The 14,138-nt window shown below is 43.8% G+C and overlaps 1 protein-coding gene across 1 annotated transcript in view; it reads right to left on the bottom strand.

The window, feature by feature from the left end:
• Positions 1-418: 418 nt before the first annotated feature.
• The window catches only part of LOC144098985 (plexin-B-like), a gene marked incomplete at its 5' end in the record, with an annotated part of 47,570 nt that continues 33,850 nt past the window's right edge, over positions 419-14,138 (bottom strand). Inside the window, 12 exon segments of the mRNA XM_077631974.1 lie at positions 419-2,762; positions 5,211-5,285; positions 6,348-6,636; positions 7,621-7,781; positions 8,331-8,500; positions 9,059-9,223; positions 9,846-9,999; positions 10,711-10,999; positions 11,423-11,616; positions 12,015-12,157; positions 12,756-12,999; positions 13,488-13,664. Of these exon segments, the coding sequence (XP_077488100.1) occupies positions 2,655-2,762; positions 5,211-5,285; positions 6,348-6,636; positions 7,621-7,781; positions 8,331-8,500; positions 9,059-9,223; positions 9,846-9,999; positions 10,711-10,999; positions 11,423-11,616; positions 12,015-12,157; positions 12,756-12,999; positions 13,488-13,664 (2,169 nt within the window).

Genomic DNA, 14,138 nt, shown 5'->3' with positions numbered 1-14,138 from the left:
CCAGCTGTATGCCCAATGGATAACCATTCCTCCGCTAGAGAAGTCAGAAACCATAGGAGACGACATTACGTACATTGCCCTACTTTGCACAGCAATCAATATGCCTTATATGAAGGAACCAGAACAATGTGCTGGTGAGTTAGCTGCAGGTACATCTGTCTTTTCTCATTGTCGGCCTCACCTTGCACGTGGTACCGTTGACTGGGAAAGTTGGCTCATGACAGTGTTACAAGAAAATAGTGCAAAAGCGCTCACACATACAGACACCAGTCATCTGCAGAAATTTCTTCTTCAATTCTGTGTGCTTTTGCGTAGTTTTCTTCACAGAATTTCAGGGGGTCAACTGCTTGAAAGAGTTTGCATAAAACCTTATATCCGAAATTTTACTCCCTACATGCAGAGAGAAAGCAGCACAAATCCATTTATGAACCTGCATTCTTCTTTATTGGCAGAGCACAGCAACATGCTACACGACAAAGCGCTCCAGCTGCACAGCACTTTTGCATCGTGTTTCTCTTTAGCTTTTACGGCAAGGGGGGCCAGTATCAAAAATATGACCGTAGGTAGTTGGACCAGCTGTGGTTTCGTCAATCAAATCAGCAAACAGTGCAGAAGCGTGTCTTGCTTGACTGCTACGACAGAAATAACGCCAAGTTTCCCAGTGTTGAAACCATAACCACCGGATGTACACGTTTTGGATAGAGTCAGCAAAGTTTCTCTTCTCTCTTATGCAAGGAACACTACTCTCCCCTCAACATTCAGCCAAAGTGATTTACAACTTTCCACAGTGAAATCTCGTACAAACACTTGCAACAAAAACGGTGTGTAAGAAAACCAAATTTGCTTCATACGTTCTCAAATGTTACACGGGTAAAGTGATTGCCTTATGTCCGTAATGACACTTCCAGGATATGGTATCTGTAGGGATATAACCCATTCAGAAACAATGAAAAGAACTTGCATGCACAACAGAACTTAAGGTTACGGGCTGGATCAAGCCCTTGATGTTTAGTTCTGTTGCACACTTTAGCTTGAAAGTAACCTTGATAATTTAGCACTTTTTGCTTTTTATATTAATGGTAAGGCTAACATAAATGGCATTATCCACTATTCCTGAAGTAAAAGTGGCGGTAACTGAAGCCAAGCTAACTTAAGAATGATGGCATAGTGTTTGGACGACTACAAGATTTCAATGCAGATTTCCTCCAGATCACTTATGCGAGATCGGTGTATCACAGGCAAAAACGTGTACTGACACAAAACAACTATTCCACAAGAGCTGTCGCAGTTGCAATTTCAAGATAACATAGGCATTGTTTCCTTACAGCAGTGTTTCTTCGAAAACAGCTTCAGCACCTCTCATGTTCAACCACTGCAGCACATTTATTTATTTACATAGAGAACTCCCAGCAGAACAGAATGTTTTGTGTAATAATGTGGCCTTAATTTATTAAAGCATTGAGAGCCGCTTCCTTTCAACGCAACAAATACGTTGCAGTCTTGAGACTCAATTCTTGTGAAGTCTGCTAGGACACCTTGATCACAAACACTAAGCAATTTAAGAAAAAAAAAACTAATGCACTGAACTCTGAAATTCTGGACAGTCACAATCCTTGCCTCTGATACATAATGCCATAGACAGGTACAGTATATATATATATATTAAACACATTTACAACTGGGTTTAAAGAGGCGCTCAATAAACTGGTGGCTGCCTAATTATGTGACACTTAGAATGGAGCAGATTGCCCTTGCTGCATCCACACGCCACAGCTGAGAGGATTATTAAAACACACAGCCATTTAAAAAAAAATGGAGGGGAAGAAACCAGGAGAGCTGAAGTGTGACTTAGAATGGGCAATGCTGGCAGTCTCAAACAATTATCAAGCATGCTCTGTGCGTGGCTGGTGCCTTTGGCCACGCAAACAAACTATTCAAGAAATGGCGCTACTATACAAAATGTACAAAAACGGGTGTGATGAACAACAACTGCGGCAGCCCGCGCCGCCACGCCTCAAATGCGACGAGTAAAATGGGGTTTGCACATTTAAAAATAGCTTCGACAAGTACAGCACACGCGTGACACTCGCTGGTCGGCGCATCCCACTGACAATTCCTCCCGTTTTGACAACAGTTTCACGCCCCATTGTCGGCACCTCGCAGGAAGGTGGTGAGAGGTCGCAACACACATTCAGTGGTCCGTAGTGTCTTTCTTCTCCACAGAGGCACATGTAGTTATAAATAGAACGGCACTCGCAGACGACGTGGCGTACTGCACAGCACCAAAGGACACCCTGCTTCCGAACCGAAATTTTTTGTTTTTTTTAGTGTGATCTCTGTCCCTGTGCGTTTGGTCGTTCCTCCCTCTCCATTCTCCAGAAGTAGAAGAGGGAATCCTCTTAAGTGCTCTAGGAAAAACAGTGTCTCTCTCTCTCTCCATTCTTCTCGCAACTCATAAATAAATGTAAAGACAGTCTTGGGCAGACACGCAGAAACGACGACACAGATGCACATTCCCACATACGCGCACACACACACAAATGGTGCCTGACACGTCCGACGCACGCAGAGTTCTGTAGTCGTAGCTCGCTCTCTGGCGAGCTGCTTCGTATCCTGCTTTTGCTTTCGTTGCATAGTGCAGGCGTCGGTCGTTATCAACACATAGAAGTCTGTTCACCTTCCAGGGTGCATGCCACATTTAGCAGCTTGTGGGACAGGTGTAGCTTCCGGCAGTGCAGGTCGCCTTCAAGTCCCATGAGAACCTGCACACAGCGAACGAAAGTCGTCATCATCAACCCAGCTACGCCTACTGCATGGCAAAGGCCTCTCCCATTGGTCTTACACTAGCACAGCACGCTGTGTCGGCTGCAGTCACCGTCCTCGCAAACTTCATTACCTCATCTGTCCACCTGACTCTGTGCTGACGCCTGCTACGCATTTAATTTCTCTAGTAAATGCACTTGGTTCCTTCAAGTGACCAAGTGCTTTGAGATAAGTGTTTCAGGAGTCTACACCTATTCGTTCACCCCCACCAAATATAAGATACGGCAACCTAGAAAGTACCGTGTTTGCACAATTCTAATGCGCACCTTTTTTTTTTTAAATAAACGTCCAAAAATACATGCGTGTTACAATCGTGGCCGAAACTAAAAACTCAAAACCGAAATTTCAAAATCAAAAACCGAAACCGAGCAGCTCAATAAAGTTTGGCCAGCCACATTGCCATCGTCATCATCAAGCCGTTGAGCGTCTTTGTTTGTGGTTTTGTGTCGTCGTTCCGTTGCCATGCTCAAACAAGGTGGTGTGCGTTCATCCACCCTGTTAGCGCTAACCCTGTCAGCATGGAAAGAAAATGACGGTTCCATTATGAAGCATCGTTCAAGCGCGAGGCAATCATAATGGCTGAAGCCGAAGGGAATCTGGCAGCGTCTCGTGCGTTAGGTGCCCCGGAGACGTGTTCGCGATTGGCGAAAGCAAAGGGACCACATTTTTCAGTGCAAAGCATCACAGAAAGGCTTCAATGGCCCGCAGCATGGTCGATTTCCTGAACTTGAAGATTCTCCTGCAGAATATATCAAGCAGCTCCGAAGCAACCAGCTGCCCGTGTCCTCGGATATAATCAGGGCGAAGGCTCTCCAACTGGCGTGGCAGTACAATACACCGAAGGATTGGTTCAAAGCCAGCAGGAGTTGGATTCAGAAATTTTTCAAGAGGAAAGGGTTCTTGCTTAGGCGGAGAACAAGCATCTGCCAAAAACTTCCAGACACGTATGAAGAGAAGTTGATCGCGTTCCAGTGGTTCGTGATCAACCTTCGTCTCTCGCATAACTACCCGCTTAGGCAGATCGGAAATGCCGACCAAACCCCAATTTTCTTCGATATGCCGTCGAACTATACGGTTGAGTCAAGAGGTGCCAAGCAGGTGCGTATGCTCACGTCAGGCAATGAAAAAAACAGGCTGACGGCGATGCTGTGCTGCACAGCAGATGGCCACAAACTGAGTCGATATTAAATTTTCAAGAGAAAAACTGTGCCAGTGGACACTGCGTTTCCCAGCAGCGTCGTCGTCCGCGTGCAACCTAAAGGTTGGATGGACACCGACCTCATGGTCGACAGGATTGATTCGGTCTGGCGGAAGTGGCCTGCAGCCATCCTTGGTGAGCGCATTCTACTGGTTTTAGACTCCTTCAGGTGCCACGTCACCAACCGCGTCAAGGAGAAACTTGCGGCCTGACACACAGATCTGGTGGTTATCCCTGGTGGGATGACATTGCAAATCTAGCCACTCGATGTGTGCTTAAATAAGCCCATAAAGGACCGCGTATGCGCAGCATACAACGAGTGGCTCGGTGAGCAGGTCCTCACGCCAGCAGGCCGTCTCAAGTGAGTGACACTCGGGGACATAACCACGTGGGTTCACGGTGCTTGGAAGGCCCTCCCGCAGGCGATGGTCGTGCAGGCATTTAAAAAGTGTGGCATTTTTGAACGCCTTGGATGGCACTGAGGACGACTTGCTGTGGTCTGTGGACAGTGAGAAAGAGCTCCCGTCTGACTCTGAGGGCAAGTAGCTTACAATGTCTACGTCTCGTGGTGCTTGTGTGTGTGCGTGTGTATGCCGATTTATGTGCCATAAAATGTTTATGCAATTCTGAAGTGTCTGTTCGCGTGATGTTTTATGTGTGCGATAGAATCGGCACCAAGTTATTTTTTTGGTTTCCGGTACTTAAAATCTACTACGCGTTACAATCGGGGGTGCGTTAGAATCATGCAAACACGATATGCTGAACTTAGGCAAGCTGGTTGAAATGATTGTACTAGTATGTATCTATCCAGTTCTAAGTTAGCCTTCCCTCTCCTTAAAACTTCCTCCTCCTCCTTTCAATGCCAAGTGTGACCAGTTAAGAAAAAAAGGAGGGCATCAGATGACACTCACCATGCCTTTCTTGCGCTCTTCTTTCTATAGAGGCTTCCACACAAGCCAATATATTCTAAATCCATCAGTGCTGGCACTTGCTAGTACATTAATTTGCAAACATCTAGGGTGAGGGATCCTCAATAGCAATTCTTTTTTTACGCGACATAAAACTACCTGATTCTGGGCATTGCCTCAAAGACAATTTTGCTACTAACCGTGAAACTCTCTTTTAACATTACCTCCGCCTGCGTTAAAAAAAGCAAGAACCATACTGCAAATGATACAGCTTCTCTCACCTGCTCTCTGTACTTGGCAGCATACACGTAGAGCTCTTTGACGGCACCTGAAGGCTCAAATTCAGAGGAATGTGCCTGGAGAGAGACGAAAAAAAAAAAAACAGACCGTGAAGCAAGTACCGACATACAGCAACAGGCACAGTGATATGCATATTGATTTGCACAGTAACATGCACAGTATTTGCAGAGGAATTTACATTACTGAAATTCAACTTCACTCGGCCATGCCTGCTTGCCTTCAAAAATTATGTAAAACATGAAAACAGAAAGCTGACAAAACACCTCTAACAAAACACTGTTCTTGGCCCACAGATCAGGAAAACTGCCATCACTTCAGCTGCAAAACCAGTTTTACTGTGATTGCAGCAAAATAAACATTTTACAGGTCACGGCCAATTTTCAGAGAATACACATTTTGAGTGAATTCAGAGTGAAAACAAAAGTGCATGTAATCATATGCACTGCATAACTTGTTTTTTTTTTATTGACACAGCAATAAGAGAGACATTAATGTGCTTGTAGAAAAAGCGTGATGCATTATTATTTGGCTTATTTGTCTCGTACTTTCAAAGAGAAGTTCAATTCCTTGGCTGAATCTAGTTCATCTGTTCAGATGCTGCATCCACAATTGTTAGCACAACCTGACCACTGTCAAATCCTTGTACACAGGGAACGATGTCCACAAATATGGATGTGATAAAAATGCTCTGAAATCTAAAAAATCTTGTGTTTAATCACCTCAAGCCATGCATCTGAAATGAACGCAGGAAACTGTTTTCATGATGGATGCCTTTTTACTGCAGCTCTGGTATAGCTCCTGTGAGCATTTTTACATTGTTTTTTTTCCAAATGTGTGCCTAAAATGTGCTGATTGGTTTATGTAATGACTTCTAAAGACAGAGATTAGTCAAAACAAGCGTTACTGGGACTACGGAAGTAGTGTTGAATAACAATGTGAGTACTCGAAAGAAATTACATAATTAATCATCTGCAAATGTTGGAGTTCTTTCTGTGCAATCTTGGCATGTGCCTTACAAGAATTCTAAAAATTTTCTTCCTGCTGATAATCATTAATGCCTGAAAGGGCTAACCCCACCTGCAAGTGTCATTTGAGATGAAGGATTTGCCAACACTCACTAAGGAGAGCGCCTGCATGGCGGCGCATATCTCTTGGTCGGTGACCTTGGGCTGGAGGGCAATGCCCTGGTAGAACTCGAGCACCTTTCGCCGGTACTTAGGGATGTCTCGAGCAAACAGGAGCTTGTTGGATGGAGAGTCCTTGCCGAGCCGATGCTCAGAGGTAGAGCAGGCGTCCATCAGCGTCTGGGCGATCACCGAGAGGCATGAGTCCACAATCGGGGTCTTTTGGACGTCCAGGATGAAGTCGGGGTTCTTGATGAAGTTCACCCAGAAGCGTAAAGGCAGGCTGCGTAGTACAGAGGAGGCAGGGAGTCTTACAATGATGGAAGATATTGTGGCTTTCATGAAAAGAGTCTAGCCAGAGCTACGAAAGCAGCTGTTTAATTGCTGGCTCATTAGGTAGCCTCTTGCAAACGAACCTTGGAGAACATGAGTTCATGCCACCTGGCAGATAACCAAAGCAAGCTTCTCTGAGCTCTCTCAGAATGAAGTGAGATCTGCATTGAGATTCACTGAAGAGACAATCAATAACTTTGCTATCAGAGTTCTAAGTAGGGCAGATTAAGAAGCTTGAAGCACTGCAATTTCAATTGTGCTCAACACAGTGAACAAAGAAAAGCAATACCAACTGCTCCTAACAAGGCTACAGTAGGGCACAACTAAAACTTGCTTGAAAAAGAGAAGCAAGCACGCAGTCATTAAACCTGCACAAGAGATAATTAAAACAAAAATACTCCTGTGAGTAAACATGACTGGCAACAAGGCAAAGACAGCTAATATATACACAAGACAGACCACCTGCACCCATGGTCAAAAGTTTATGGAATGCAGTATATATTAGCACAAAAAAGATTTCAGTGTTGTTTTTGCATGCAGCACGCTGGAATAGGCACATGCAGCCTAATTCTGGGTTTGTGAAATACATAGTACATTATTAAATTCTAAACACTGAGCCCTAGATTCAAAGAAATCAAAAGTTTTCACTAATTTTATGTACCATAAACATTTTACGTCAGGTGTGCATATCTTTTAGCACATTTTCTGATGTTCTACCTCAAAAAGAAATATAATCTGGCCCAGAGACCCCTTGTAGAAACATTGCACTTCAATAACAGAACCCCATCGCTGACTCTTTCTGAAAGTGGAATACGCCATCCAAAAGATAGGTACACAGGAAATGCCAAAAATGTAGACTACAGTGGCCTTCGTCCCGTGAGATGGGCAGTACTTCGCATTGAACAAAATGAATGAGCTGTATGGGCCTGCTTACCAATTGCTCTTCCAGGCATGGGGCACTTCTGGGTCAACAATGCCATGTCGATGTGCAGCTTCATCTAGAAGGTCAAACAGCCACTTGATGGCTGGTGGTAGGGCTTCGTTGACCGTTAGTATGGTCTTCAAGAAGTCCTCCACAAATTTCTCTACAGTGCCCTGGAATGCGAACAAAGTAAGCCACATAATGTTGGATTACATACAGCACCCAAAATCTTTAAAGTTAATTAATTCTCTTTGCAGTAAATCTGTTCTCCAAGTTTTCCAAAACTAGTGTTTTAACATGAATGCAATTCTTCAGAGCCCACAAGCTAACAATGGCTCCAGAAACCACTATCTACCCAGTAAGAACTGGTCATTTTTACGCTCTGCAGGCATTAATTATATACCTTGTAAACAAATACAAACTGTTAGCCAACAATATGTCAGACGACTAGATGTAACATTCAATGCATTTGCTTTTAAACCCTGTGCACACAAGGTAACAATGGCATGCAGCTGTCATTAATAGATAGTCTAGGCTAAAATCAAATGGCTCAACTAAATTACAGCAACCAAAAGCCTCCTGGTTTGAAATTATGATAGAGCGATCTTGGCAAGAGTTGCTTCCAATGAAGGACTCAACATTCTCTTGGGGAAAGAGAAAAAAAAATTTGAACCAGCAGTCTGTATGCATCACGCGTGTAACACAGGTGGTGTCACGCTTACCTTCGTGGAGAGAAGCCTCGTGAGGAAGATCTCGGGAATGGCCTTGTGGTAAATGTCCTTTGGCTGGCCGATGGTCTCGTCCTCTGGCTTGACTAGGTGCCAGTACTTGATGCCTTGCTCGAGCTCACAGTGAGAAACTATGGGAGACATGGAGTTCAGGGAGACATTACCTGCAATGGGCATTGCAGTGCATTCGTTTGTGAACAAGACTTGTGAGGGGGCAAAAAAATAAAGCCCTCTTTTTCTTTTTTCACATAAATTCCCACAACATTCCCTCTCACAATGGCATCAGATTTCATCTCCTTCATTCCCATAAAACATTAGCACCCTGTGGATATGGAAGTCGAGTTTTAAGAACTGGGCAACTAAATGAAAAGAGCTCCTTGAACGAGTGACCCTTTTCAAGCACAAAGTGGTTACAGTGAATGCCTTACTTACAGTTTGCCAGCTTGAAAGTGTAAAGTTGACCTGAATGCTTAGCAAGAATAAACTTCAAATTTTAATAGACTTTGTTACTATACCAGAAAGGAAGGCATATATCTATTATCTGCAAGAAAGGCAGGGATGTCGACCTTTGTCAAGCATAATCCACGTAGAGCTAACTATAAAACAACATTACAGCAGTACAGCTGATTGTGTTGTGCAACTACAAAGCACAGCACTATCAGCTGTACTTAAAAAACAGGCTACAATATGAGAATAAAAATGGCAAACACGGGAGCACTTACAGTTGGAGCTGAAGCTGTCATTCTGCTTCATGACTAGACTCATGACAGCAGAGTCCTTAACGTTGTAGTGCCGCAGGGTGTTGATTTGTCGCCAGCCATTGACTGTCTTCGTTGTCATGTCTTCGTCAGCCAAAATTAAATGGCCACTCCTCCCATTGCGCCATTCTGCAAAAGCCAGAAATTACAGTTAGGTACTCATTTGTGAATGCTGCACACGATAGTCCAGTCCAAAATAACGTGGGATGTGGAACAGGGCACACAGTTTAAAGAGCTGGTGGGCAAAGCAAGAAGCCAACTGAACACTAGCTACATGTATAAAAGATTAATGGCTTAGCAAGACTTGGGTTATCAAGTCAAGCCTCCATTCAAGTACCTGAAGCTATCAACAAGGCAGCCTACCTTTTTCACAACACAACACAGAGTACTTGAGGTGCACATCTCGTGCACCTCAACTGCTTGGCTCCACTCTTTCACCCATGTTCACTCTAAACCAAATTAGCTCGCATGAGCAACGTTTCTCCAGTAACAAGCTGAGGCAAAATTTTGATGCATGAATGTCATCTGTCAGGTTCGACTAGATTTACTGGCCAAGAACAAATAGCCTGCTCAGTTGCAGGTGTCTTACAGAAGGTGTTTGAGGGTCATTTTGAGGGTTTTTGAGGGTAATTATTCATGAATACACCGATATGCACTAGTTCTGAAGTTTGGGAAACCGTTCTTAAACTCTGCTGGCTTTCGGTGCCACTCTATGCACAAATAATCAAAATTTTGGACACTGACAACTTACCCAGGTCAACATCATGGATGGATGGCCTCAGGGAGAAAGGAGTGTTTTTGTACAGGGTGTCGAGGATCTTGCTCTTCACTTGACTGATGGTGTCGCAGTCATTCACCCGGCAGTGAATCTTCTCGTCCTGGTCCTCCTGTATTACCTGTATTGTCTGAAGACAAAACAGGACAAAATTCATGAGAGAAAATTACAATCGCATTCCCTCAGCACACAAGAACACCTGCATGCACTGCCTGTTATTGGTACTACCTCAGTTTCTTCTTTTTTTTTTCTGGTGCATGTAACTTGGCAGTTACATGCACCAAATGCTCAGTTTAATGTGCTAACAAAAGTGGCATTCTGTTTAGCATGGCATTGAATAACATTTTCATTTCACAACGCTAACGTGATCCTGCTTGGTAAAAACTCATTGTTCTATGGCATCATCAAGAACAGTTGCAGACATGAGAATTCTAAAGTGCACATCTTGGGCCACCCAGCACTGCATAAAAAGCTTAGGTGCTGTGCCATTCCCCTGCCCCCAAACTTCAGAATGTGACACTTCTACTCCGCAAACCCAGAACTTTTGGTTGACCTGAAAACAGAGAGATTTTAAGTTTGCCTCAAAATATGTTATCAGTTTCATTTAGTCCACTGCCTGAAGACTGCAAAGCAACCACAAATCTACAATGACTACAGATGCAACTACATACCAAGCACAAAGAATGACTACAGAATGTGAAGTACTCTGTGCTTGACTGTCATGGCAGAGCTCCAAATATGGCCTTTCACTGTTACCACAACACATCTCTCAGATCAGCAATCGCAAGCAATATAGCATGGCAGGCCCCTCAAAGAAGACCCTGACTTTGTAGACACTCACCACAACTTCGTAGTCGATCTGCTCTCGCAGTAGCCTCGCCTCGAAGAGGGAGTAGCGCGCATCGTACGTGACGGCATCCACGGGGCCCTTCTCCACCTGGTGCTTGATGGCGCTGAAGAGGAGGAAGAGGGAGCTGCCCGCGTAGTCCCTCAGGTAGTCGTACATGCTCAGCGCCAGCCAGTTAGTCAGCATCTTCTCGACCACCGACTCGGTCCTCCGCAGCATCAGCTGCGGATGTTTGCTATTCGCAGACCTTTCGATCAGCTGGAGTAGCAATGTCCTCAGCACACTGCAGAAGGGAGAAGCATAGAAATGCAAACATTCAGCACAGTCACCCACAAGAAAATTTACAGTACTCTGCGCAACGCGAGAACTCAGCGATAACTGTTACATCGTGCTTCATGTGCGAAGAAAACAATGTTAGTGAAAGGAAGTAACACCACACCTGTACCACCTCCTCCTCCTCCTTTCCTATGATTGTTCACTGAATGGCAGAGGAAAATATGCAATTTTCAATGCCAAATTCCTAAACAAAAAAAATGTGTTTTCTACAGCTGAGCAAACGTCAACAGGGCCACAAGGAAGCCAAACAACTGAATTTCACCAAAAATACAAATTAGATGGAATTGTTGTCAGTACCCTTTTAAAGGTTCAGAAGAGGCTGTCTTAAGCTATAATATCTTTCCAATAGAAAGCAGACACTTCGACTCACTCAGTTCCATACTCCAGCCTCCCCATGAAGACAATCATCAGCAGAGAAGCGACGTTCACTCTGTCACGGATGGTGAACGACTTCTGGCTCTCCAGAGTGTTGATGAAGGTCACTAGGAAGCTCTTGTTCAGAATCAACTGCTCGAACTGGGACATTGCCACTTCATAGTTGCTGTAGATACCATTGTTCTTGAGCTGCAAGCATAAAAGATGCAGGCAACATAATGTGTTAGTTGCGAACATAAAAGGATACAATATTTACTAATTTACAGATGAGGCATTTTTGAATACAGTGCTGCATTAAATACTCTTATGCATACTGCTGGAATTTTTAACACATAAAACAAATCCATATTCTTGACACCTCAAGAAGCATTTACTGTGGAGCTCCATAATGCTTACGTATAACACTCTCTTACTCCAAGCTATCTTTGGTATTTACAGTTCTATAAATTAAAGACAACATGTAGACAACCATAGAAGATTTAAGGCTTGTCTACAAACTTGTGAGCTATGAGCAGAATCTCACCTGTAAATTTGCCAGCTATCACAAAGAAACAGATTGTGAAACTAAGATAACCTACACTACTGACCTTGTTGTCTTGGAGCAGAGGGTGATCATAGACACCAGGGAAGAAGACCTTCATGATGTATGATCGATGATCTAACGTTGGAATGCCAGCCGACTGGAGGTCATTGGTTAGGTCGGTGACAACTGTCTGCAGCTCTGCAAAAGCTGATAAAGAAAAAAAAAACATTTAGTTATGCAATTAGTTACCATTATCTCCATGAATGTATAAGTGTCTGTTGACAAGCTAGTCCCCATGATTCCCTTCAGTTTCTAAGGAAAGGGAAGCATAGTTAAGTGGCCACTGTTCAGTCACGCAATTTGACAAATGTATTTGTGTTTGAAACAGAAATATGAATTCAGTGCCATTGCAACACCTAGCACTTCTAGCCTCACTGCAAAAAGCGAGAAGACCACTGAGGCAGTGAGCCTTAATTAAACGTGATTTTTACCACAACTCACAGATAGGAAACTTGCTGATTAATGAGTGAAATGGTGACTGACGATGATCTCATTAAAAAGCTCACATGGCTGATTAAGGGTTCACTAGAGAGCAGATTAACCTGCAATGGTTAGCACATCTCAAGATAATCCTCCTAGAGAAACAGGTCATTACAGCCTGTCACACTCTTTCGCAGTTGGTGACACCCACTTGTACAGGGCACTCTCACTTGAGTTGGACACACCGAATACTTTAAAACGGTGACTACTTCAGCAATTTATCTTTTATTGCAAAGCAATGACATGTAGCAATTCACCCCAGTACCTTGCTTGCACTCAATACGGACGCTCTTCTCGAGGTCGTCCATCTGCAGTTGGATGCGCTTGTATTCCCGTTCAGCCTGGGAGCTCTTGTGTCTCAGCACCAGCAAGATAACAGCACTCAGAACCACCACGGCCAACGCTCCGGCAGCAAGGCCAGCGACAGCCTCTGGTGGGAAGGTGTAGGTCTTGGCCACTTCGTACCGCATGAAGCCCACCTCATAGCGGAGGTTGCTCCCAATGCGAACCTGTACAGCACAAGTGGTTTCAAATGTTTAATGCTTGGTGCAGCGATCGATCAGTGCATGCTACATGACTCTCAGTGGTTGGAATTAATCCAGTGCCTTCTATATGGCATCCCCCGTAGCCCACATGCAGCTTACGTTGTTAAACCATTCATAGCATTAGCATTACAGTAGCATTAGCAATTTATTCATTGTTTTTATTTAGTTTCAGCTAACATCAAAATACCCACAAATTAGTAATACACAACTATATATAAGCTAACCAGACACTTTCTGTGCCATAACATCCACAAATAATTAGCTCTGTTCACCCAGTTCATTGGAGATAAAGTTACTATGACACTGACCAAAACCATCACAAGCAGGCTGAACACTGGGCTGATCAATTAAAGCAAAATGTACATGATACTTTAAACACTTCACAACACATTCATTTAAATAAAGGCAGCCGTTCCCTGACGGTGGAGTGAAAAATGAGTTCATTTGCTCACCACCACCATGGGAAGTCCGTTTTCTGTCCAACGGCCCATCTCGTCTGTGCCTGAAGGCTGAACTTCTGGCGGTGAGCAAAGCAGTTGGTTCATGGCCAAAGAGGTGATGTTGCACGGCTGAGTCCCAATAGTCACATTCACTTCTGATTCAGTGCTTGCAAGGCGGAGGTTGCTGCCCTAAACACGAAAAGAATTTCACGGTGGTTACAAGAGCACAACCTCTGAGAAAAGGTCAGAACGGCGCAAGAGCTGACTATTTTAAAGGGACAATGAAAGGACAACTCCATACAGTTTCGTTTTTAATAAAATTCAATCATTTGGCTTTTTGTGGCTTTGCTGAAGTCCGTTCAGCATCTCAAGATGCATTTACTGCTCAGAAATTTGGGGCTGAATATGAAATATTTTTTTTGCCACGATTCGATTCAAACTTGTGACACTGATGATGATGTTGAGAGAATTGCAAACTCTGCAGTCACTGGCTGGAGGTGGATAGTGCTATGGTCTAGCCTCAGAGATTCACAAACAAAAATTATCCGAAATATTTGCAGTTTGCTTGCAAGCATGATCTATGGAATCGATGTCTGTATTTCATTTCTGTGTATTTCCTAGATTTAAAAGCATTGTTTTCAGTGAAAGTATAGACTCTTTGTC

Source organism: Amblyomma americanum, chromosome 7 (assembly GCF_052857255.1).
Source record: "Amblyomma americanum isolate KBUSLIRL-KWMA chromosome 7, ASM5285725v1, whole genome shotgun sequence".
Lineage (NCBI taxonomy): Eukaryota > Metazoa > Arthropoda > Arachnida > Ixodida > Ixodidae > Amblyomma > Amblyomma americanum.
This window is presented reverse-complemented; position numbering and strand designations above follow the sequence as displayed.